Here is a 24013-nt window from a genome sequence, read left to right on the forward strand (position 1 = left end):
GACCGAACTAGCAACAGGTATACTCTTCTAAGTGGAGTAGGTGAGGATATGCCCCCCGCTGAGGGAACAGTAGGCGTTGGTTCGACCTAGGGTTTCCGGAAGGAAATTCGAAGTCAGAACTGGACAGTCTTGTGACTATCAGATAATCATATTTATGTTATTATTTGTGCTAACTTTGTGTTGCAGGGTATTTTGGAACTAACATATCTTGTAGGGATAAAATAGCTTGATTTGCCTCGGATGAACAGTTCCTGAGGCACCCTCCATGGAGCTTGGAGGCGCCTCGGGTACAAGAGATGAGGAGTGCGCGCAACAGAGCTGGAGGCACCCTCATGGAGTGCTGAGACGCCTTGGACGGCCTTGAAGGCACCCTCCATGGCATTGGAGGCGCCCTCAAGTGGATAGGTTGCGAAGGAGTCAAAGCTCATCCACGCTGCGAATTCGCCAGTGATGGAGGTGCCCTCAAGGGGCTTGAAGGCGCCCTCAATGGCTTATATAAGCCTATCTCGAGCAGAGGCTTAGAACAACACAGTTTTAACAATCTTTCTTCAGTGCACTGCTAACGAGATAATCTGACAAAGCTAAAGCTTCTATTTTACGATTCCTTTGTAGTCGGTATAATTTTTTTACAGCATTCTAAATTGTAATATTCTTTTGTAAGATTTCTGAACTGATAGTGAATTGCCCAAAGTAAATGCTCAACGAGCATGGGCCTTGGAGTAGGAGTTGCCCTAGGCTTCGAACTAAGTAAAACCAACCTACGTACTTGGTGTGTCTTTCTTGCGCTGCTTTCTTTTAATTTCCGTTGCATTTACTCGATAGTTTTCCGAAATGAAAGTGAAAGCCACGAACGCTATTCACCCCCCCCCCTCTAGCGCTTTTTGATCCAACAGTAAACTTTTTTTACAATAGATATAAACCGTTGTGGTAGATAATTTAAAACATTGTGATTTTAAATTTTACAACAGTTATAAACCATTGTGGTATATAATTTCAATATGTTTTATAATGGATAAAATCGTTGTCTTTTATCACTTTTCACAAAAAAAAATTTCGTTGTGATTACGTACTTTTTACAACGTTTCTAATCGTTGTCTTTAATGTTCATGTTGTAACATGATAATAACAAACAACCAATCTTTTTTTAATATAAGCAAACCACCAATACAAAACTAAATATTTACTACATTCAATCCAAAATATGCCGGCTAAAATATACAAAATGAGTTGTACTCATCAACTTAGTAGTATCAAACCATAAATCACATGTTTCCCATTATTGTTCTCCATATGACTTTTACACATTAGCAAGGCAACTAGAACCTAACAAAGCTCACTCCTTGCATCAAAAATCTCAAGCCTCACGAATTTCCCGAGTTACGTACCTGTAAGAGAAAAATTAAACAAAACTTATCAAAGAAAAATATAAATATAAGAAAAAAGAGAATTATAGTAAGTACTGCATGAACTGTAACTAGAGAATAAATATTTCACATAGCTCTAAATTCTGGACATGAGAGAAGGATTTCCAGAATTCCAGGATAACACTCAATGTCTGCAAAATGGAAGAGAAAAAACTTATTCAATACAAACTTATGCAATACAAACTTATAATCTCTAAGAAATAAAACTTATGCAATACAAACTTATACAATACAAACAATTTAACCAACTTAGAGTTGTCTTGGTAACTTCAATTGGAAAACTTATGCACGTAGCTTTAAATTCACAGAATAAGTTTATATTCGATCAATGAATTTCATTAACCTTTCCATTGAGTTTATAAATAATCAGTCAAGAACATTCTTAAAAGATACTCGTGGCGGCAATAAGAAATCATCAAAACCTGCAAAAAAAAATGCATCTAAACCTAGAGCCTGCAGGAGGTCATACCAAATCAGCTATTCAAATATCGATTTAGGATGCGGACTTGCTAAGTTATAGGCAGGATTGACAAAATGACAAGAACTTGTCTAGATAAATGTTGAAAACAGACAAGGAATTTGATATATGCTTTGTTCCTGGAAAAATGTCTTTATATACAAAACATGCTCATAATTCCAGTCAACATGCTACAGACTACATCTACTAACTCAGCTGAATCACTATACGACAAGCTTATTTCCTGGAGGCAAAGTTTAATAGACAAAACAAAAACAAAATTATAAGGACACCACAACTTTACTTATAACTAAATTTACAAAATGTTCAATCAGCAAGATAACACATGGATGTATATTAAGTATTGACATATCAAAGCAAAAGATGAGAACAAAGAGAGGCAATAAATAAGGAAAATGTCAGTCAATTCCGCTCATGATAGAAATACAAGAATGAGGTATTGGGCAAAGGTATGTGTATAATTTATTTCATGGAACATCAAATGCAGAAACAGAGTTTTTTTCCCTTCAACCAAACATTTAAAAAAAATAGAAATTTCCAAAGCATGAAATAACTACCCCAATCTGTGTTGGATATAGATACTTGGATAATGACACTCAAACAGTGACACTAAGAGTGAACAATCACTAATCCTATTGAACATATGTACAATTTGTAAAAATAGCCATGTCAGATATTGTGATCATACTCATGTTGAACACTATATCAAGTCCAAGTAACATAGACATGGAACAGTTGCAGCACTGACACCATATTCAACTACACAAGCATTATCATACTAGAGATTTGAATGAACATTAGTTATTAAATTTCGTAAACAGCAAGCAGTAGAGTACTAGCCTTGTAACTTGTTGAATGTACAATATCTCATAAGAAAGTTTACCTTTAATGCTATCACAATAATCACATCCAGTAAGAATATACAAATCAATGAACTGATCCATAGTGAGTCTTAGCTCTTCAAGAACCTGAAAAATAAGGATGAGAATAAATACAGTAATTCAATTAGCAATAAGCAAAATAAATATACCTTTGAAACTTTAAATTCCATCATAGAGATTTTTTTGGAACTAGGATCCATTAAATGATGGAGAAACCTCGGTGCCCCAAAAGTTAAAGTATCCATGTCTTCTGAGGCAACCGCAAACACCTACAGATTGATAACAAACAAATATGTTTAGGATATTAAAGTTAAAAAAATAAAACAGAATGTGTTACATTGCATCATTTTACCTTGTTACTTTTGCAAAGAGTTGCGCATCGAGCTTCTACTTCACAGGGTGCCTTTGGATCAGAAAGATGAGTTTAGCTTCTAAAACAAGAGATACAATACTTGTATATTAAGCAATTGCATGCAGCTTTAGGAAATGTTTGTAAGAGAAAGCAAAATTGTGTCATTGTTAGTTCAAATTCTTGTAGCAAGGATAAAGAATTCAATAAGTGAAAGTGGACTAGTTTACCTCAATAGTAGGCACACCCATTAGTCTTAAGTGACATTTACAATCTTCATTATGTTGCTTGGTTACCTGTGAAAAAACTCTACAGTCAGTTACTGGAATCAAATTCTTCAAGAAAGTAATTTGAAAGTTCAAAATATATTTAAAGAAACTCTATGTTACATATGAAGAAAACAGATAATCAGCATGCTAACTTCATGCTGATTGCATCATAATCAATAAGATCCTCATGGTAATTTTCAATCAAATAGCAATATCAAAGATTACCTTGACAGTCCTTTGTTGTACTTTTCAATTCCCTCCAGATCACCAGTCTGCAAACAGCAAATGTAACCAACTAAGACAGCAAAAGAAATTCTAGCACACTAAGGTACTTGTTATGCACAAGCAATGACCTCAATTGTTGTGTTCAGATCGTTAGTTGCATCTTCCCTCTTTGAATATCTAAAGAACAAAATAAGCTTAAAGATTATCATTATCTTGCAACAAAAAAAATGAGGGGGACAATGACAAAACTGTAAAGACTAGCCTTTTGGCAAGTTCATGTTTCTTCAGCTCTGGAGGTTGACCGTCAAATACATATCTGGCATCAAAAAGATGATAATAAAATATGGTGGCTGAATGAGAAACAAAATGATATTTAGACATGCAAATGGACTTACACTGGCTCAATACCTGCTTCTAATAATCTGATAGTTCGACTGAACATCCCTTTATGCCTTTTTTTAAAAAAAAAAAATTGGATCTCAACTAAAACCTGACATCCCTATCAATCACCTTTAAACCTTTTATAGAAAGTGACATAAGAAACTACCATGTGCACTGCATTTAAACTTCAACGGTGAGGGAGTTAGGCTTAATGGTCTAAAACTAGGAACTAATGTAATAAAAACTAACAGTAAATCCAGGAACTAAAGATAAGCAGAATTCAGAACTGATTTTAAAATGAGAGAGGGATAAAAAGAAAACCATCAACCATAGAATTTACAAAATGATTCAAAACGATCCCAAATGAAGTTCAACCATCTTTTGAAGTCTACTAATTTATACCTAGTAATGAATATAGTCTAGTACGCAATCCACCCATTCGGATCACACTTCGTCAATTTCTTCGTTAGAGTAAATTATTTTCATGAACTGTTAAGAAACCTAGATTATATTAGTAAAAAATCAGTAATGAAGAAGTAAAATCAAATAAAAGAAATTATTTGATAAAATTGAGAATATGTCAAATATTACCATTGAGATAAGTGAATCCTTCACGCTAATAGCATTTCCTTCAATAATTTCTCTTACAAATTTCATCACATAAAACCCACATTATTTTGCATCAGGTTGTCGAGGACCCTATGTTAACAAAAAATTATCAACGAATAATGCACATTTAAATATTTTTTAATTAATCAAAGCATTCTGGTAATCCTTGAGCAGCTAATCGATCCACTTCCCCATCGATCCAATCGGGATGGCTGTAGCTGCGACCATAGCTGCAGCAACAGGCGGGGCGGCTATGGCAGCGACAACTATCAAGCAGATCAAGAAGGTGGTCAATGTGGTCGCGAAGATGATGCTCGAGACTTTCCTCCAGGCCTTGATGTATTTGAGCTTCTTGTCAAGCTTGTTCTTTCTCATCTGCATTTTGTCGAGCATCTGGAGCTGCTGGTGGTGGATGGACAGGAAAGCCTTGAAGATCCCTTCAGTGAAGGGATCACCGGTCGCCTTGAAGCGCCTCAGCTCCGTCAGAGTACGAGAGTTCCTCTCATTGTCACCTTTATGGTCCTCCTCCTCCTCGGCGAATCGTTGCAGCGTGACTTGGAGGATGAGCTAGTTGTCGCGAGCTTTAGTGAGGCACTTTTCGAGGGTAGTGCAGAAGTTGAGAGTTTGGAGGCTATTCTGGAAGTAATCCTCGACGAGGTCGAAGAGCTCGGTGTTCTTCCACACGTCGTGGTTGCAGTCGAGGATGACCTTGCCCACCTCCTGGTTCATCTCAAGGAGGCAGTCAGTGATCTCCCTGAGGGAATCGGGGGAGAGGGAATGGACCTGGACGCCGTTGGTGAGGGTGGAGATGGCGTGACCGGTGCGCTACTGGAGCATGGAGTCGAAGGTCTCGAGCTCGAGATCGAGGCGACAGGCCTCCTCGTAAGACATCAGCTCCGCCAGACACGGGAGGTGCGCATGGCCATCTCCTCCGCCGGCGCCGGCATATGCAACAGCTAGGCTGTGCGACCTTGTGCTATGTTGAGCTCCCATCTAAGGATCTGGGAAAAAAGATGTAAACAAGTTGAGATTTTTACCGCTGAAAATGATGGAAAATCTAAAGTCTGAAGGGGACAAGCGAATGGATTGAAGAAATGAACAAGAACTAGATTAGCAACTTGATGAGAGGAGAGCAAACCGTCGTGGAGGAAGATCCAGCGGAGGCGGCACCCCTTACTGTCATACGGTCGACAGGATGGTGTGAAGAGATTGCATGAGGAGAGGGAAAGAAAATAGCTAGGGTTTGGGAATGCAAAGGGGAAAACACGGCGCCAAAAAGATATTCAAAGAGAGGGAAAGCAAAACTGCGAGGGAAAAATGACCAAAGTCAAATACAACGGTTTTATCAAAACTGTTGTCGTAGCCCCTAAAAATGCGCTTAAAGACAACGGTTTTAGAAACCATTGTAAAAAGTGTTGTTGATTTAAAAAGAAGTCGCTCAATGACAATAGTTTTCACAAAATCGTTGTCTTTTATATTTAATGGGGAGTTCAAAGACAACGGTTTTGTCAAAAACCGTTGTCTTTGAGCAAATTTGCAACGGTTTCTTTTAAAACCATTGTCTTTGGGGTGTTGTCTTTTAACATTTTTGTTATAGTGAGGATCCGCTATCACAGGAGCATCATGGGAAACAATAAGAGTAGAGGGACCATCTAAAAGCTGGTGACCAGAATCTTTATGAGTGTCAATCTTACAAGTAGCATTATTAGAAGAAAAGGTGCTAGGGTGGTCAAATTATGGGGAAACATGAGATGGCATATCATCAGAGTCAGTGCAAAAAGGATCAATACAAGTAAGATCAGATTTTCGAAGATTAGGAGTGTTAAAGGGAATGGAATACAATGGGATGTGTTCAAGAAAAATAACATGATGTGAGACATAGAGTTTTTGACTAACTGGATCAAAACATCTATATCCCTTTGACCCTCGTTGTAGCCAAGAAAAACACAAAGAACAGATCCAAAACTAAGCTTACTACATTTAACATGAGGACGGGAGATAAAATATGTGGATCCAAAAACTCTTAAGACAAAATAATCAGGAATAGAACCATATAGTTTTTCAAAATGAGACAAACCAGATATAATAGAAGATGGAATTCTATTAATAGAATAGACTGCAATAAGAATAGCTTCGCCCTAGAACTTGCTAGGAACATATGTTTTCTTTCAGCAACTTCATTTTATTCAGGAGTGTCAGTACAAGAACTTTGATGAAGTGTACCATCTGAGGCAAGTAGTTCAGAAAAAAGATTGGATATATATTCACCTCCCAAATTACATAGAAGGCATTTAATAACAACATTATGTTGAGTTTTTACCATGACACAAAACATTTGATAGATACCAAGGAAATCAGAACGATGTTTCATAAGATAAATCCAAGTATAATGAGGACAATCATCAATAAAGGAAATGTAGTAACGGGATCCATCAAGTATATGAATAGGAGATGGACTCCACACATTAGAGAGGCGGGATCCTCTGGACCACTTTTGTGGTCCAGAGGATGCTCCCTTTGCATGCATTGGTGGGAATAAATGGTCCCCACCTATTTTACAAGTGGGGGCCATCCATCCCCACCAATGCATGCAAAGGGAGCATCCTCTGGACTGCAAAAAGCGATCCAGAGGATCTCCTCTCCACATTAGAATGAACTAACTCAAATGGTGCAAGAAAAACAGAGATACTTCTATAGAAAGGTAAAGAAGAGAATTTTGCTAATTGGCAACCACAACAATCTGAAATATCATGAGTTTGTAATTTTCCTAAATTTTCCTTAGAAGCTAAATATTTCAAACGAGAAGAAGAAATATGTCCAAGACGAGAATGCCACAAATAAAAATTAGAAGAAGAAGAGATTGTTGGTGCCGGGAGCACAAGACGATCAAACCTAAATTTTGATTATGGTAAAGGGTCTAAAGTTAAGATTACTTGTTATCTAACAAGGTTGAATGAGCTTGCAGGAAAGTCTTAAGTGTTCTTAGGTAAAAATCCTAGTGGATTCTAGGCAGGTGGAAAACCTTATGGGAGATAACCCTAGCTCTTAGAGGGAGGTAACCATAGGTGGTGAAAAGTCGTAACTGCGGTTAGACAAGGTGAAGTCTCGGTGGGTCGAGCACTTTGGGTGAAATCCTAGAGTCGGGGACTTTAAGTGAAAATCCAGGGGTCGCTGATGGAGTCAAAGAAAGAGAGCAACAAGCTAACGATATGGATCATGGTCAACCCACTCTAGATCTTAATGATAATCCATTATGCATCAATGGAGGCCTAATTACAAGGGTTAAGGCTAGAAAGATGAAGGAAGCACTTAATGTACTAATTGAAGATGTGAAGGCCAAAGCTACCATTGAAGAAGGTTTGACCAAGAGTAAGTATTCGGCATAGTCAACCTAATTCAAGCATTATATGAGCTTAATTAACACTTAAGTCTCATGTCTATGTAGTAGGGATTTGTAGGCTCAATTTAGACTCAATTTCTACTTTTATTTGGGTTGTAATAAAGTCATAAGCTTAAAATGGCTAAGTAGTCTATATATGTCTTTACTAAATGGGCTTTCTTTTGACCTTTTAGGATTTTTTTGATCACCTTATAGTTATAAATAAAGGGGGTGACGACCACACATGTATCTTTGACATATTTTCAATCCAAAGCATGGGGAGGCTCTCGCTTGTTGGTTTTTCATTGAATGATAACTTATCAAGGCATTTCCTTGTGGCGTTAGAAGACTTATCAAACTCCATCCCAAGGTTGTGACGTATTCCATCTTCTATACCAAGGTTCATGCTTTCATAAGCATTGGGTCGAGGTTCTTTTCATCAATCTTATTGATTTAGTTCTTTCCTTTTTTCTTCTTCCATTCGTTGTGGGTTCTTGAGATATTTTTCTCTTTGGATTCACATCAGTCGCGGACCAATTGGAAGTCTAGACAAGTCATGGAGCGGACGTTCAGCATGAAGACTTGAAGTCTCGGACGCTGAGAAAAAGTCTAGATGGACATCGAGGACCGATCTGATAAAAGATAAACTCTCCTGAGAGGAGTAGGTGAAGACGCGTTCCCCTGAAGAGAGAATAATAAGCATCGGTTCAACCTAGAGTTTCAGCGAAACTTAAAGTCAGAATTGGAAAGTCCGATGTTGTTAAATTCATATTATATATTGTTTATTGCATGAACTAACTTTATTTTGTAGAAAAAAGGGAGGCTGAAAAAGTTAGTCCGGGTGCCCGGACTAGGCTCGCCCCGGGCAGGTGGGGGCGCCCAGGTGGTTAGAGCGCCCAGACTCTATCCAGGCGCTTGGACGCGAAAAATTATCCATAAGCCTACATGGAGCACATTGATTGGCCGGGACACGTGGTCCAAGCGCCCGGAGGAGTTCTAGGTGCCCGAAACAGCCTATATAAGCAGCATTCGACCAGGGGCTAAAGAACAACATTCAGAATAACTTCTGCACTTAGGCGCTGCTTCGATAAAGCCTCTCGACGCTCGAAAGCTACTCCGACAACGACTACATTAACGATCTACTTCTCCAAGTCGTCAGTATTGTTTTATTTAAAAATTACTTTTACTACAATTGTAAATCTCTTTGTGAATTTCGATTGATTAGTGGATTGCCCATCGAAAGCACTCTCACGTGTGGGTCTTGGGGTAGAAGTCGCCACAGGCTCCGAACCAAATAACTTTTGGTGTTCGCAATTGCTTTCTTTTTGTCTTATCTTTCTTATCCCGTTGCATTTTACTCGAACGTGAAAGTCACGAGCGCTATTCCCCCCCCCCCCCCCCCCTCTAGCACAATGATCCTACAGAGATTAACCGAAATGATGAAAAATAAACACTAGAAGCTGCAACATCTGGAACTTTCAGCTCTTCTAATACATATAGTCCCCCTGCCTACGAACTATCCTAATCAGTTTCTGGGATCGCGGATCCTACACATAACAATAAGATGAAGGAAACTGAGAATCCCGAATCACATAATTGACCGACCAAGACAAGATTCAAAGTAAGATTAGGAATATAATATACATTAGACAGAGATAAATTAGACGTACAAATAAAGTCAACACCAGCTACTGACATGGGAGAACCATCAGCGGTCATGACCAACACAGAAGGAAATGAATTTATAAATATAAAAGAATTGACATTAGGCGATATATGATGCGAAGCTCCAGAATCAAGGATCCATATAAGGGAATGTATGCCTGAGGTATCGCTGAAGGCAAAACATATGTGAAAAGAGGCAGACATGGCATGTGACTGAGATGCAAGGAACTTTTGAAACTGTTTGGTAAGAGCAGCGATTATGGTATTGAATGATTGAGTCACTCCAGAGTCTGTAAGAGGAATTGTTGCTACCATATTAGGTGCTCCAGGTTTCAGGAATCATTGTTGTGATTGACTACCGGATTTCCATGGAGATGGCAGAATCAATAGTCATGATTTTCGATTGTCGAGTGAACTTAAAGAACCCAAAATTTGATCTCCACAGTTCAAAATGTAGCCTTGGATGTGAGGAATGTTCTTTCAAAGTTTCAAAACGATCCAACGGTTGAAACTCAAGAAAATACAATTCTTCTATAGCGGCCTAAAAAAATTTTGAAAATAAAACTATTTCATAGTTCACCAAGAGAGGAGATGAGGAGATAGATTGGCTCTGATACCATGTAAACAAAGCAAAGAATGCAAATCAAGTGCAAAAGGCAATACAAAAGAGGAGAGAAAGAGGTAGTCGTAAAAGGAGACTAACAAATTGTATTAAAAAACTTAGGTTTACAAAGGAAAAAAGAAATATAAATAGATAATAAAATAATAATAAAAGACCAATATACTCTTATATAATAATAATTTATCATAAACTAATACCAATGTGTTAGTTTTTACAAATCATCACCACTTAACATACAGGAGAAAAGAGGGTAACATCTTACATGCAGGAAAGAGACGAGAGTTGTACGTAGATGAGAGAGATATTAAAAAATTTAGATTTTGATCATATCATATGGTCACGTTAAATGTCACCCTTGGTCGCTCACCTAAGGGTGTACAGGATAAAAATTTTCATATATATTATCTTGATAAAAACTTTACTTAGAAAAAAAATAATTATTTTTTATTGGTATATTTAAATTAGATTAAAATTAATTTCAAATTTTCAGTTTAATTTGGAATTAATTTAAATAATTTTGACTCAAATTTAATTTAAAATATTTTTTTGGTTTTCTTTTCTCTTGCCAAATTATTTCGAGTCAAGAGAATTACTGACTACATCAATTAGTGTCTAATTTATTTTTTTAGGCATTTAAAATTATTCAAATATGTCATTTTAATTTCAAGCAAGATTAAGTAAAATAGTCGGCAATCACACGCTCTACACTCAAGGAAAACGTTATATAAACTTGTATTTGTCTAGAATTCCATATGTTAGACTCATTCTCTAGGAAATCAATACGTTTGAAGTTGTGTTTAGGATTTAGGATTTATAATTAAAATATTAGAATCGAAATCAAACTAATCAAAAAAGCCGTGTAAAAGAAAATTTCTCCATGTATATTTATTCATATTATTAATACATATCAATCAATATAAACTAATAATATATTATAAAACTCTCAATATAGCACTAAAATCACATTTACAATAGAACTTCTTTCCTTTCCAATAGAACTTCTTTCCTTTCCAGTGATCTCAAATGAGGCGCGGCAAATCTATGCTGCATCAACAAGTACTTCAATCACAAGTTCTATGTTTTTAGAATCAGTTAATACTATATATATGAGTGAAACAAGGATCCATTTGATTACAGATAATAAAGTACACCAACAGATTCATACAAGTATTCTCTGCTAGGGAAGCTTAACCAAAATCAGTAAACAAGTGTTGGTTCGAAATCAGCAAAATCGACCGATCCAGATTCGACCGGAGGCATGAGGTAGGCAGCCACAATCTCCGAAACCAGTGCTGCGACGAGAGGTACCTTCTTCAGGTTCTTCACAACGGGAAGGTCCTGGCTTTCTCCAACAGCAATCAGCTTCTTGTTGATCTCCACCATTCTATCCAGCTTCCTCTTGAACTCAGGGTTCTCAACATCTAAAACAGCTGGGAAGATTCTCGCCGTCGTGCGGTTCGTCTGAGGAAATCAGCTTCAGCAATCAACAACCTTGTAACTGAAGTGCATCAAGTGAAACAAGATCATGAATTTAGCTACCTCGATGATGACATGCATGTCGAATTCTTTGGTATTAAGACCGATGCCTTCATAAAAAGTTGTTCGTTGGCAATCGTTTAGGTACATGGTCACATAAACCTGCCATGGATCGAGGCACCGATACTGTTAGATCAGTCATAGATTGAAGACTGAAACAGGTCTATGCTCACCGATAGGCAGAAGAATCTGGACCACAGTTTGGCCTTCCAATCATTGAGGAACTGAGGCTGAGCTTTCATAAGAGCAGAGAAGAAGTCTCCGTGCCGGTTCTCATCTTGGCACCAGTTCTCAAAATACTTGAAGATGGGATACAATTGGAACTCAGGGTTAGCCTTCAGATGCCGGTAGATGGTGATGTACCTCCAGTACCCAATCTTTTCCGACAGATATGTCGCGTAGAAGATGAACTTTGGCTTGAAGAATGTGTACTTCCTGGCCTTTGTGAGGAAGCCCAGATCCAGAGCCAAGTTGAAGTCGGAGAGGCCTTTGTTCAGGAATCTGCAGAAAGTTTCAGATTACAAACGCATGATGTTTATGCTAAAAACTTGATTTGTGTCCAAATCTTCAAAGGGACAATTAGAATGCAAGAAAAAAATGGGCAAAACTCAAAAAGGACGACGCCCTTTTTGATTGGAATCATCAAATGAGGGTCCCTTTTTTATTTATTATCAAAAGGGTGTCCCATCCCACCTCTATATACTTTATTTTCTGAAATTGTCCTTTTTTGGTGCTATCGTAGCTGCTACAAAATCATAGTTGTTGCTACTATCCGGTAGCTAATACAACTATACAATTATAGCAGTTATGATTCCATTGCTGATACAACATGAAGTTGACAGTGTTGAACAGAGATAAAGTGTCCATGTTATAAGAGTTATGAACTATAATTGTTACAATATAATTTTATTAGTATTAATCAAAGTACTGAAACAACTTCTTATAAAAAAAACAAGGTAAGGCTACGTACAATAAATCCTTCCCTGGGACCCCGCATAGCTAGAGCTTCGTGCACCGGGCAGCCTTTTTTTTAGTGTTAATCAAAGTAGTACTCTTTTGACATAATATTTATCAGTGTTAACCAAAGATGAAGTATTGCTTTATGAGTATACATTAGGGTTGAAGTGTCTATGTTGTAGCAACTATGAACTATAACTGTTATTTTTTTTTGTTGATCAGAGTTGAAGTGTTCATGTTGTAGTAACTATAAACTACCATAATGCCAAAAATAAAGATAATTTTGAGAAGTAAAGTGTACAAAGATGCGATGGAGTGTTCTTTTTTTATATATATAATAAATCAAGAAAGGACGCCCTTTGAAGATTCCCATAAAAAGGAAAGCCCTTTTGATTTTGCCCCAAAAAAATCATGAATTTTGAATAAATATCCCTATAACGAGTGATTTAGGGTATTAAGAACAAATTATGAAGAACAAATGGGTGTGTTACTAACCCGGCATGCCTTGCTTCATCTCTTGACATGAGGGAGAAGATCTCGGCGACCACTGGGTTGGTTTTCTGCTCCAAAGAGTTTCCCAGAGTCAGAGAAACGATCAGATGAAATAGTCAAAAAAGTAGTTGAATTTCTTTCCTGTTCTGAAGGAAAGATTTGTAGGAGAAGGTGGGGAAAAAAGATGAGACCTTGAGTCTTCGACCGAGTTCCTTGTAGAGGAGGAAGCCGGAGAACTCGGCGGTGCAGGAGCGCTCGAGGAACTCGACGAAGATCTTGCGGAGGGGTCCCTGCATCTTGTCGGCGGCCTCCTTGAACTCCGGGTTGCGGACGAAGTGGGTCTGGTTGTAGTCCGTCTTGAACTCGTTCAGCAGCGCCTCGAACTCCGCCTGGTTCAGGTTCTTGTTCATCTCCGCGTTGAAGAGCTGCTCCATCTCCTCGAAGTCCGTCGTGTAGAACCTCGGAGTCAGCAGCGTCTCATTGATCTCCGTCGTCTTTCCCGACTTTTTCTTCTTCGGCCCCGCGGCCGGAGGGGCGGCGGCGGCCGAAGCTGAGATTCGCAAATGGCGAGGCCGAAAAGTGGCGACTTTGGAGCTCGCCCGGCCGCTGAACTTGGACATGGGGTGGAAGGACTTCACTAAAGCGAGCTCCGCCGCAGCCGCCGCCATTGTCGCCTCTGCAATTAGCTCCTCGATTGAGCTTTAGAGGGAAGGTTTCGGAGAAGGAGAAGAAGCGACTGGCGAGCGGCGGAGGAAAAGCGAGGAAATCTCGAGATGGATTTGGGGCTATAAGAGATGTAGGGATCGGATCACGGATCATCCCACAATCCAAGTAATCCATAATTTCCAATTGGATGAGAACACGTGGCAAGGAAATCTTATGTGGTTTTTCTGGATAAAATAATATATACTAGTGACTCAAGTCGTTTACACGTGTCCATACTGACATCCGGCTCAGAATGGGATGTTATTTTACCAGACAAATAGCGAAGGTCCTCTACTCCTCTTCCCCTAATTCATTATAAATTTGAAAGTGTGATAATATCAACCACCGCAATTTTTATGCCATTATAAAGTTGTTCATACCCCAATTGGATTCGAACAGTATGGATGATTTTGGTCAAATAAGTCCTAACAAGCTTACATTGTAGTGTTAATAAATCCAATACATATTTTCAATGAAATAGAAATCTATTTTACTGGGATAATAAATTTAAAAATACTAATATGATGATTAATGAAAAATTTTCATGAAATCGAGTTATTCACCTCCAAAATTAAACGATGAGAAGAGGTAGATATTTGAATTATATAAAAAAAAATCTACAAGGTATAGATTGTGCAATTTTAATCCTCAAGAGGTACTTAACTTGTATAGGTCTTTATCTCAAATTGCTATAAAAGATACTGAATATATAAACATATGGATACTATGATATGGTGTATTTACTTAGTTCATAACTATCAGGTTGTTATGTCCAACGTCTATACGCATCATTGTTTACTATATTTTTCCTGTTCGACAAAAGATTAGAGATGGAGAACCCTCTTGATGGAATGAATGGTACAAGATAATAAAAAAAGAAACAAAGAAGCTCATAAAGAGAAGGCAATTTAAAGCTTCGTATTTATGTGTTGTGTTCTATAGCCTCCATCTTGATCTATTCGCTTTACTGATATGGAACTGATCCCCTAAATTTGCTAAGTCAGCCCATAGGTCTCGTCCATGAATCGGTCTCCTTCTATCGGTATTGTTGACGTGGCAATCTTATAGGTGCTTGGATCCTTGGTCAACCTGGATCTATGACCGTCTCATCCAATTTTATGTGGCAAAAAGATGATTCACTCGCTCCCAACGTTCCCGTCAATCCGTTCTTAGGTCAATATGGAGGAGGTAAATCACGGATGACTACTAGCCATTAGTGCAAATGGCCAAGACATAGGGGAGATTATGTTCGGTCACGCCGAGTTTCGACTCCAAGACCTCATGTGATAACACTCCATGTCTTAACCATCGCATCATCCCGAGGAGACTTCTCATCCAGTTTTATGCTCCATGTGTATATTTCAATCACCCAAAATAATTTTTGACGGCCTAAATCTCCTGAATAGATCATCTTCAAACTTATTTAAAGATAAACATAATCGAGAGTGCGCCGATCGTATCCATCTGATCGCTCGGAGCTCAATTTCAATTGCCCATTCCATATACGTCCTTCTCACTCCAATGAAATACCCATCCGTCAAATCTCTCGTCTCTTGAATATGCTATGTCTGTCGCCTTCCTTTCCTTACTATTCTTCTTGTATGTTTAGAGCATCCATAATGCATCGACATTATAATATTCACCATCTCATCAAAAAAGTATAAGGTTCATTGTCACATATTCATTATAACAACATATCTCTTTCAGTCACATCCCTTTTAACATTAACCCTCATTATTTATGAGTCACATCGTCCACTCACTTACCTTAAAATTATATCATATTAAATAAATATATTTTAAAATATTTAAATTATTATTATTATTATTTTTAATAATAATCTTACTTATAAAAAATAATTTTACTATTTTTTAAAAAAATATTAACAATATTACAATTTAAAAAAAAAATTGAGAGAGAGTGTTCAAAGGTACATATTCAAACCTTTGAACACCCTCTCTCCTCTCTCTTAATGAGTGGGTATTATAATACCCACTCATAATGAAGAGGGGTATTAAATGAGTATTATAATGTTCATTTAACACCCCATTAAGATACTCTTATGCTTTTCTGTTTCAAGTACAACTATTTTTTTTGACACTTAACTTAAAACTAAAGTGGAAAATTCAATGGGCTCATGGGTTTGATCCGCTTAATTTGTAACCCAAATTTAAAAATCTTAATTTTTTTATATATTGATCCGGTGATATTGCGCCGATGTAATAATCAATGTATCTTTATATCCCTGTGCTCCTTGTATGCAGGGCAGAAATAAAGAATTCAAATGACTAACTTTATGCCGAACGACACAACAAATCGTCGAGCGGCGATGTTAAACCCTTGTCTCCATCGACGGTTGAGCGGCAATCTTAAACCCAAGTCTTCGTCAAATCGTCGAGCGGCGACGTTAAACCCCTGTCTCCATCGACGGTCGAGCGGCGACCTTAAACCCAAGTCTTCGTCAAATCGTCGAACGGCGACGTTAAATCTCTGTCTCCATCGACGATCGAGCAGCGACCTTAAACCCAAGTCTTCGTCAAATCGTCAAGCGACAACATTAAACTCCTGTCTCCATCGACAGTCGAGCAGCGACCTTAAACTCAAGTCTTTGTCAAATCGTCGAGCGATGATGTTAAACCCCTGTCTCCATCGACGGTCGAGCAGCGACCTTAAACCCAAGTCTTCGTCAAATCGTCGAGCGACGACGTTAAACTCCGGTCTCCATCGACGGTCGAGCGGTGACCTTAAACCCAAGTCTTCGTCAATCGTCGAGCGGCGACATTAAACCCTTGTCTACATCGACGGTCGAGTGGTGACATTAAACCCAAGAGCATAAATCGTAAAGATAGACGATGATTATAACCGAACAGAAGGATCAAGGCCAGACATGCAAACAAATGAGAAACATTTTAAAGAGAAAGCCCACCGAGCGGGCAGATAATTCATTGATCAAAAGGAAGAACCGCCTATCAGCGGACATACAATGAGACTTCAAAAAACTTTTACAAAACAGGTGCTTGGCCTCACTCTATATAATCGAAAACATCATCAGGCATTGAGTCGTTCAATTTACTGTGATTGATGATGTTGTCTGTCGTCTCGAAAGGGAGGTGGCTATCCGTCTTGAGCTGTTGAAGAGTCCCATCGATGGTTGGCTTGAAGGTGTGGACGATCCGCTGAACAACCTTGTTGGTGTACTGGTCTGAGCAGAGGTACGCTTGCTTCAGCGCTTCGAGTCTAGCCGGTTCAGCTTCCCGGTAGGTCTCTAGAGCCGAGCGGGAGGCCTCCAGGGTATCCTGAGCATCCTTGAGCTGCCCCTTCAGAGAGGTTTCTCCAGCAGTGCGGCAGTCCCGCTCGGTAATCGGGTAGTCCTCGACTTCTTTGAGCTTCTGGGAGAGCCGCGCGAGCCTCCTGGTTCTTTAGCTCCATATCGGCGATGACTCGTTTCTTCCTTGTCGTGGCCAGCTCGATCTTTTTATCATAAGTTTTCACCTGCGCCTCGAGCTGGCCCAGCCGGACTTCCTGATCGGTGGACTTCTTCTGCTCGGCCTCAAGGAGCTTTTGGGCCTTCTCCAAATCGACCTTTAACTCGACGACCGATGGCCCCTGGGAGGAAGAGGCACCGCCTGAGATCCTAATCTTCTTCAGCTCATCCTCCACAAAAGCGAGCCATTGGCACATGGTTACGCTCTCCACCTAGTACTGCAAATAAATTGGAAAATATTGAGCGTCGATCGGAGGTAAGTTATGAATTGATTGATGAAATATGTATCCTAGTGGACATCTGTAGTGGTTGTTGCCGAGCACCCTTGGTGACATCGTCGCCGCTCAAGCCCTCACTTCCTCCCAAATGCCGGTAAGTGGCCCGTGAATCAGAATCTTGTGCTCGGGGATATTCAGACGGGCGCACTGCTCGAGGTAGTCCTCTGTTGGAAGGTTGAGGGCCGCCATCACAGAGACCCGGCCGCTCGGGTCCAACAAGGAGGAGACCACCGGTCCAGAAGGCGCGGCAGTGGACGCGGGATCGATCCTGGATCGCAATGGTCTCAGTTGGGTCGGTGGCAGAGATGCGACCGGTTGGGCAACAAGGGTCTCTGGTGGCAGCTCAGCCAAAGACGGGGTCCGATCGGATGAAGTAACCTCCGCCATTGCAAGGAGGGTCACGGGACAAGAGGTGCCGACTCACTCGACGACCCCCACAGCTGAGGTGGCGGAGCGGGGTGGTTTGTCCGTGAGACACCTCTTGTGCCTAGTAGTGGCACTTCATCGCCAAAAGACTCGGAGCCTCCGGTTTGAGCGACGGGCTATGCTTCAGATATTGGGAGCGGGTCACCAGCCGCTTCAATGCTTGTTGTCTGGCCGGTGGTTCCTTCGCCCACAGCGGGCGTCTCCCCGCTCCCAGTAGGTGTGCCCTCTTAGGAGGCGACTGACGCTAAGCCGCGACTCGCCAACTCCTTTGCAGCGACCGTCTCGATCTTGGCATCTTTCAGCTTGCTATAGTCGGCCGCCCATGCTCGCATTATGATTCAGGCTGCAAAAAGAAAAGAAGTCAGTTAAACTCAAAGGACAGAACCCAAGAACTTTCTTACCTAAGCCGCGCGAGAGTCGGGATCGGATCGGACTCAGGCTGAAGATGTACATGACACCTTCCAACAGCAACTTATGGATGTCATATTTCTGGCCGGCCAGCATGGTCGCTGCATGAAGATAGTCTGGTTGGCTCTTGTACTTCTTCAGATAGGGTTGAGGGGGCAAGCCGACATGCCAGCGCGTTCGGTAGCAAGGCCGCTCAGGAAGACACAAAAAGAAAAAAAATACTCCTTCCAATACTTGTTGATGTAGACATCTTGTCAAAAGAGACCAACCCGACCCGCAACTGAAAGAGAAAAGTATCCAGCTTGGATTGCTTGGGATAGTAAAAATAATGGAAGACGTGCGGGGTCAGAGGAATGTCATGCAGCCGAAACAAAACTACGACGCCGCACAACAAATGGAAAAAGTTTGGTACGAGTTGCGGAAGGGGAACACGAAAATATTTACAAACTTCGATGATGAAGGGGTGGATGGGGAATCGAAGACCGACCACAAATTGGTCTCGGAAAAAATAGATAGTGTCGGTCTGCGGGTTATTTAGCCGATCGGACGGGGAGGTTAAGATTATGTCATGATCATAGGGGACATCAAATACATTCCTAAGGTTCTTAGTGTCGCCCGCATCAAATCTGGTCTCCATGGTATTGTACCAGAGACCAAGAGCGAGGTCAGACGTCTGAGAAGAGCTAGCCATTGCCAGAAAACAAGAAGACATGACTCCGACGGAAATAGAGATGGATAGAAAGCACAATGAGCATGAAAAAGAGGTGAGGATCCAAAAGAACTGCAAAAGATCGAAGAGAGCTTACAGAAAGAGCAGAAAAGGTCGCTGCAGAAGAAGACGGAAGTCGTCGGAGCACTGATCGCACAGAAATCGCCGGACACGAGCAAAATACAAAGGTAAAAGAGGAAGGGAGCTCTGCAAGGCTATAAGCCTTCGGCTCGGCCAAGCTGAGCCGTCGGATCTAGGGCGTAAAACCCAAAACATAGATCCAGCCATCGAATTTAAAACTACCAAACATCGCGTCAAAGCCTGTCGCTTCGGGCATGCGGTAGCGATGCACATCATTCCCTCACTAGTTCACATTTAGTGGGCACGTGCTCAGCCTTAACGGGGGTGATTTACACGAATTCCGAAGAGATTCTGGTGACATCAACATCAACCGCACACGTCCGAGGACACTGAGGGAGAAAGCCCAAGTGCAAATACTCGGAGCGTCGATCGACTGCATGGATCAGTCTTGGGGTCGACCGACGCTCTTTGGCGAACCGATCAGAGTCCTACCAATATGATGGTCAATCGATCAACCGATCTCCAGGCTTATTTTTGTCCAATCAGTCAGACTTTCATCCTCCTTCCATTAAACTTGAGGGGGAGACATGTGATCGGATGATAAGGGCCCACCTCTCAGAGGATCGTTGCCACGGTGGAAGTCAAAGTCTAGGCGGTCAATGCTCCTGCATTGCTGGCCGGTCGGACAACCCACTTGCCTGACCGGGGTGAAGGATAGCCAAGCTGATATCAACCCAATGTTACCACAGCTCGATCGCATACCAAGCTTCTAACGCTCAGAAAACTGTGTGCCAACGAGGCATAGGCCGAGCGGTTGGCTCGCTCGGACTTACATCGAACCTCGGAACCGGTAAAACGGGATCACAGCCGAGCAGTCACACTCAGATGTAGCTTGGCACAACAACGGAACTCGGACAGTGGAAGGATGGCCGAGCGGCCACTCAGCTCGGCCCAAGGGTCAGACTACTCGGACGACCGAGGGTTGGTCGAGCAGTCATCTCGCTCGACCCACTAACAGACAAAAGGAGGATCAATCGATATCCTTGTAGGAACTCGTGCCACCGACAGACGGCATGATTGGTGACATGATCAGGCAGAGGATCGTACGATGGAAGTCTCCACTGTCATGTCAGATATATGCTCGGGTCATTGAGGTATGGTGTCAAAGACGTTTTCCTGACATGTCTTTTCAAGGAAAGTTTTGAGAAGCGTGCACGCCTCGAGGAGCGTGCATGTGCGCCCTCGGAGCCCTATATAAAGGGCCCCAAGCTTCGACGGAGGTTTGCATAGTCTTCACTGTAACTACACTATTACTCTACTTCTCCACTTCATTGCTTCCACACAAGTGACTGACTTGAGCGTTAGAGGGACATCACCGGAGAACCCCTCCTTGGCTCGACACTGACGTTGCTGTAATTGCAAGACCCTCTAGCTCAAAGTCCACCAATGGTCAACAGGAGCGCCACGTCCCCCAGCATTCATCGCCTCGACTCTCATACAGGATCATATATATTTTATTTTTTTAAAAAAAAATCAGTGGGATTGTAGGTTGGCTCGCCGAGCCCACAACCTGCCTTAAGTTATGTTGGATTGGAGATTTTTTAATCCGCCAAGATATCTGGTCGGCCTACCTTGCACCACCAAATGACCAGCCCATCACAAGCCAGCCTGCTCCACTATTGATCAACCCATTTGACAACTCCACACTTAGGATATTAACAATTATTACATATGTAATACTATTATCTCAAAATATTTTTTACCAACTTAATTAAAATATTTAATCAAAATTATTTCAATTTAATTATTTTTTTATTTAAGTATTCAAATCTTACGATTCACTAATGGTAGAGGTAACTAATTGGGCCCCACAGAAGTTTCTCATTAACCACTATGATAAATCCAAAAGCACAAGTAACAATTCACATAATGGCCCAACATTCTTAGTGGCACAAACATGGAAGATGAATTTCTTGTACTTGTTGGGAGATTATTGGTGCAATCGTCCCTACGTCAAGGTTAACTAGTTTGACTAAGTTCGAGTGGGTTCGAGCTTAAGTTTCATTGTTTGGACAATATGTTTGGAAAATATCTTAAAGAGGTCAAGTATGTCAAGGTTGACCGGAGACTTGACGATATGTGAGAGGAATGTCAAGTAAATCATGGAGGGTCGGATACTTGACTGGTAAAGTCATAACTCGAAGGTTAGGCAAGGGTAAAGTTCTAACTAGAAGTTAGGCAAGGTAAAGTCCAAATGAGTCAAAAAGGACTACACATTAGCAAAGAAAAGTCCTAACTGCAGTTAGGCAAAAGGAAAACCAAGTGGGTCAAGAAGGACCGCACGTTAGCAAAGAAAAGTTCTAACTGCGATTAGACAAAGAAAAGTTTAAGTGCATCAAAGAGGACCACACATTAGCAAAGGAAAGTCCAAGTGGGTCTGGGAGGACTGTACGTTGGCAAGATAAAATCCTAACTATGGTTAGGTAAAGGAAAGTCCAAGGGGTCAAGAAGGACCACACCTTGGCAAGATGACAACTCTAACTGTGGTTAGGCAAAAGGAAAATCTAAGTGGGTCAAGGAGGATCACACTTGGTGATCGGAGTCCAATAGAAAGTTGACAAAGTCCAAGTGAGTCAAACGTTGACCGGACACTTGATGGGGAAGTCCCAGCAGGTCACAGTTGACTGAAAGTTGGGCAAGAGAACTCTAGACTTAGGTTAAGCAAGTTAGGGTTGATCAATAGATTGGGTAACCGATTGGGCCAAAGCCAATCAATTAGGCGATTGATTGAAAACTGTTCTCCATGAAATAGAAAGGTTATGGATCGATTGGGTAATCGATCAAGAACTATGTCATTTCTTTTCAAAACAGAAAGAGTTTGGATCGATTGAGCAATCGATCAAGCCAATCCCAATCAATTATAATCGATTGGGAGAAGAGAAGTTCATGACAAATAGTGAGCTTCAGAATTAATCAGATAATCGATTGAGCCTATGAATCAATTGAGAGGAATTTCGTGAAGCACAGTGAGCCTCTGAATCATCAGGTGATCGATTGAGACTGTGTAATGGATTAGATAATCAATTGGGAGAAACAGAAAAGAGTTTTTGCAAGGTTTGAACAGACGAATCCGACGTGGCAATAGATTGGAAGTAAGGTCAATCGATTGAGAATCTTATATCATGAGATAAAAGGCATTTTCACAAGAGATTTGATAACTCTTCTTCTCCACTCTTCACCGTTGGTTCTGTTGGTGCAATCAACCTCTAGAGTTTCGATGTTTGACAATATACCTAAGTCTGGTCAGTTTGACCAAGGATTAATCCAAACAGGACTTGATGTTTGGAAAAGAATAATCTAGTCGGGACTAGATGAATAGCAAGGAGAAGTCCTAACTGAAGGTTAGGCAAAGTGGAAGTCCTAGTGAGTGAAACCAGGCCCTAGTGAGTGAAGATAGGTAGTGGATGGAACTCCTGGTGAGTGAAGTCAGACCCTAGTGAGTGAAGCTAGGTAGTGGAAGTCCTGGTAAGTGAAGTCAGGCCGTAGTGAGTGAAGCTAGGTAGTGGAAGTCCTGGTGAGTGAAGTCAGGCCCTAGTGAGTGAAGCTAGGTGATGGAAGTCCTAGTGAGTGAAGTCGGGCCCTAGGGAGTGAAGCTAGGTGGAGGAAGTCCTAGTGAGTGAAGCCGGACCCTAGCAAGTGAAGCTAGGAGGAGGAAGTCCTGGTGAGTGAAGCCAGGCAATGGAAGTTCTAATAAGTGAAGCTAGGCAACCCTAGGGGGAGATAACCCTAGGTTATACTTGAATTCTGTTAACACTATTTTACCTTACCATTTTATTTATTGTACTAACTCAGTATTGCAGGGAAGTTCAGCTAAGTCGACGGGTTAATTAGATAACTGGTACAAAGTCCAGATAGGTCGACGGGTTGTCTGACAAGTAAGTTAAGGTAAGTCATTGGAGGGGAGTGATTTGGTCAGGACGCGTTCCCCGTTCGAGGGAACAGTAGGTGTCGATCCACTTAGAACCATTTCAGGAATCTAAGTTGAGATCGTAACTAGATTCTGGTCTCGGTAAGACAAAATCTAATTACTATCTTTTTTACTATAATTGTGCTAACACTTTGTTTTGTAGAGTAGTATAATTTGTATTTGCCTCGGACTAACATTTTCTTGCAGGAAATTGATATGTTGAAAAATAGTGGTCTAGACGCTTGGATCCCTTCCGGAGTGCAAAAGCTTATCTCATCGCACATTTGGAGCGCGCTGATTGGTTGGGCCAACGTCACGGTCCAAGCGCCCGGAAGGGATTCGGGCGCCTGGAGCACTTTTATAAAAGGAGTCTTCCTCCAGAGTTGCGAATAACAACTTCTTCTACGGCTGCTCTATTGCACTCTACTCCTGCGACACTGTGAGACTCCTCCGACAACTTGCGATTCAACCTCTTTTTCTGTATTGTCGGTATTGTTTTAATTATTCTTGTACTTAAGTTTGTAATATCTTATGAGTTATTAGTGATTGCCCAACGAAAGCACTCGACGAAGGAGTTATTAGTGATTTAATAATGATTTGTTTAACGATCGCTATTCACCCCCCCCCCCCCTCCCCTCTTCTAGCGAATTCTACGATCCAACAAGTTCTTAGGTGCTTAGAGACAAAG

At 40.8% G+C, this 24013-nt stretch overlaps 2 protein-coding genes and 1 pseudogene across 2 annotated transcripts; all 3 read right to left on the minus strand.

Moving 5' to 3' along the window:
• Positions 1-1354: 1354 nt before the first annotated feature.
• Positions 1355-3835, minus strand: LOC122044085 (flap endonuclease 1-A-like). The gene is made up of 8 exons (XM_042604627.1): positions 3755-3835; positions 3627-3673; positions 3363-3441; positions 3136-3186; positions 2933-3052; positions 2786-2870; positions 1495-1555; positions 1355-1385 (listed from the first exon to the last, which is right to left on the minus strand). Exons 1-8 carry the CDS (start codon positions 3833-3835, stop codon positions 1355-1357), a joined length of 555 nt encoding a protein of 184 aa, XP_042460561.1.
• A 919-nt stretch (positions 3836-4754) lies between these two features.
• LOC122044086 lies at positions 4755-5609 on the minus strand (annotated as a pseudogene).
• Positions 5610-11389: 5780 nt separating this feature from the next.
• Positions 11390-14038, minus strand: LOC122042525 (magnesium-protoporphyrin IX monomethyl ester [oxidative] cyclase, chloroplastic-like). The gene is made up of 5 exons (XM_042602679.1): positions 13459-14038; positions 13271-13335; positions 11992-12319; positions 11822-11920; positions 11390-11743 (listed from the first exon to the last, which is right to left on the minus strand). The coding sequence occupies exons 1-5, from the start codon at positions 13933-13935 to the stop codon at positions 11480-11482; spliced, it is 1233 nt and encodes a 410-aa protein (XP_042458613.1). The 5' UTR covers positions 13936-14038; the 3' UTR covers positions 11390-11479.
• Between the last annotated feature and the right edge of the window lie 9975 nt (positions 14039-24013).

This window comes from Zingiber officinale, chromosome 2A, assembly GCF_018446385.1.
Source record: "Zingiber officinale cultivar Zhangliang chromosome 2A, Zo_v1.1, whole genome shotgun sequence".
NCBI classification, from domain to species: Eukaryota; Viridiplantae; Streptophyta; class Magnoliopsida; order Zingiberales; family Zingiberaceae; genus Zingiber; species Zingiber officinale.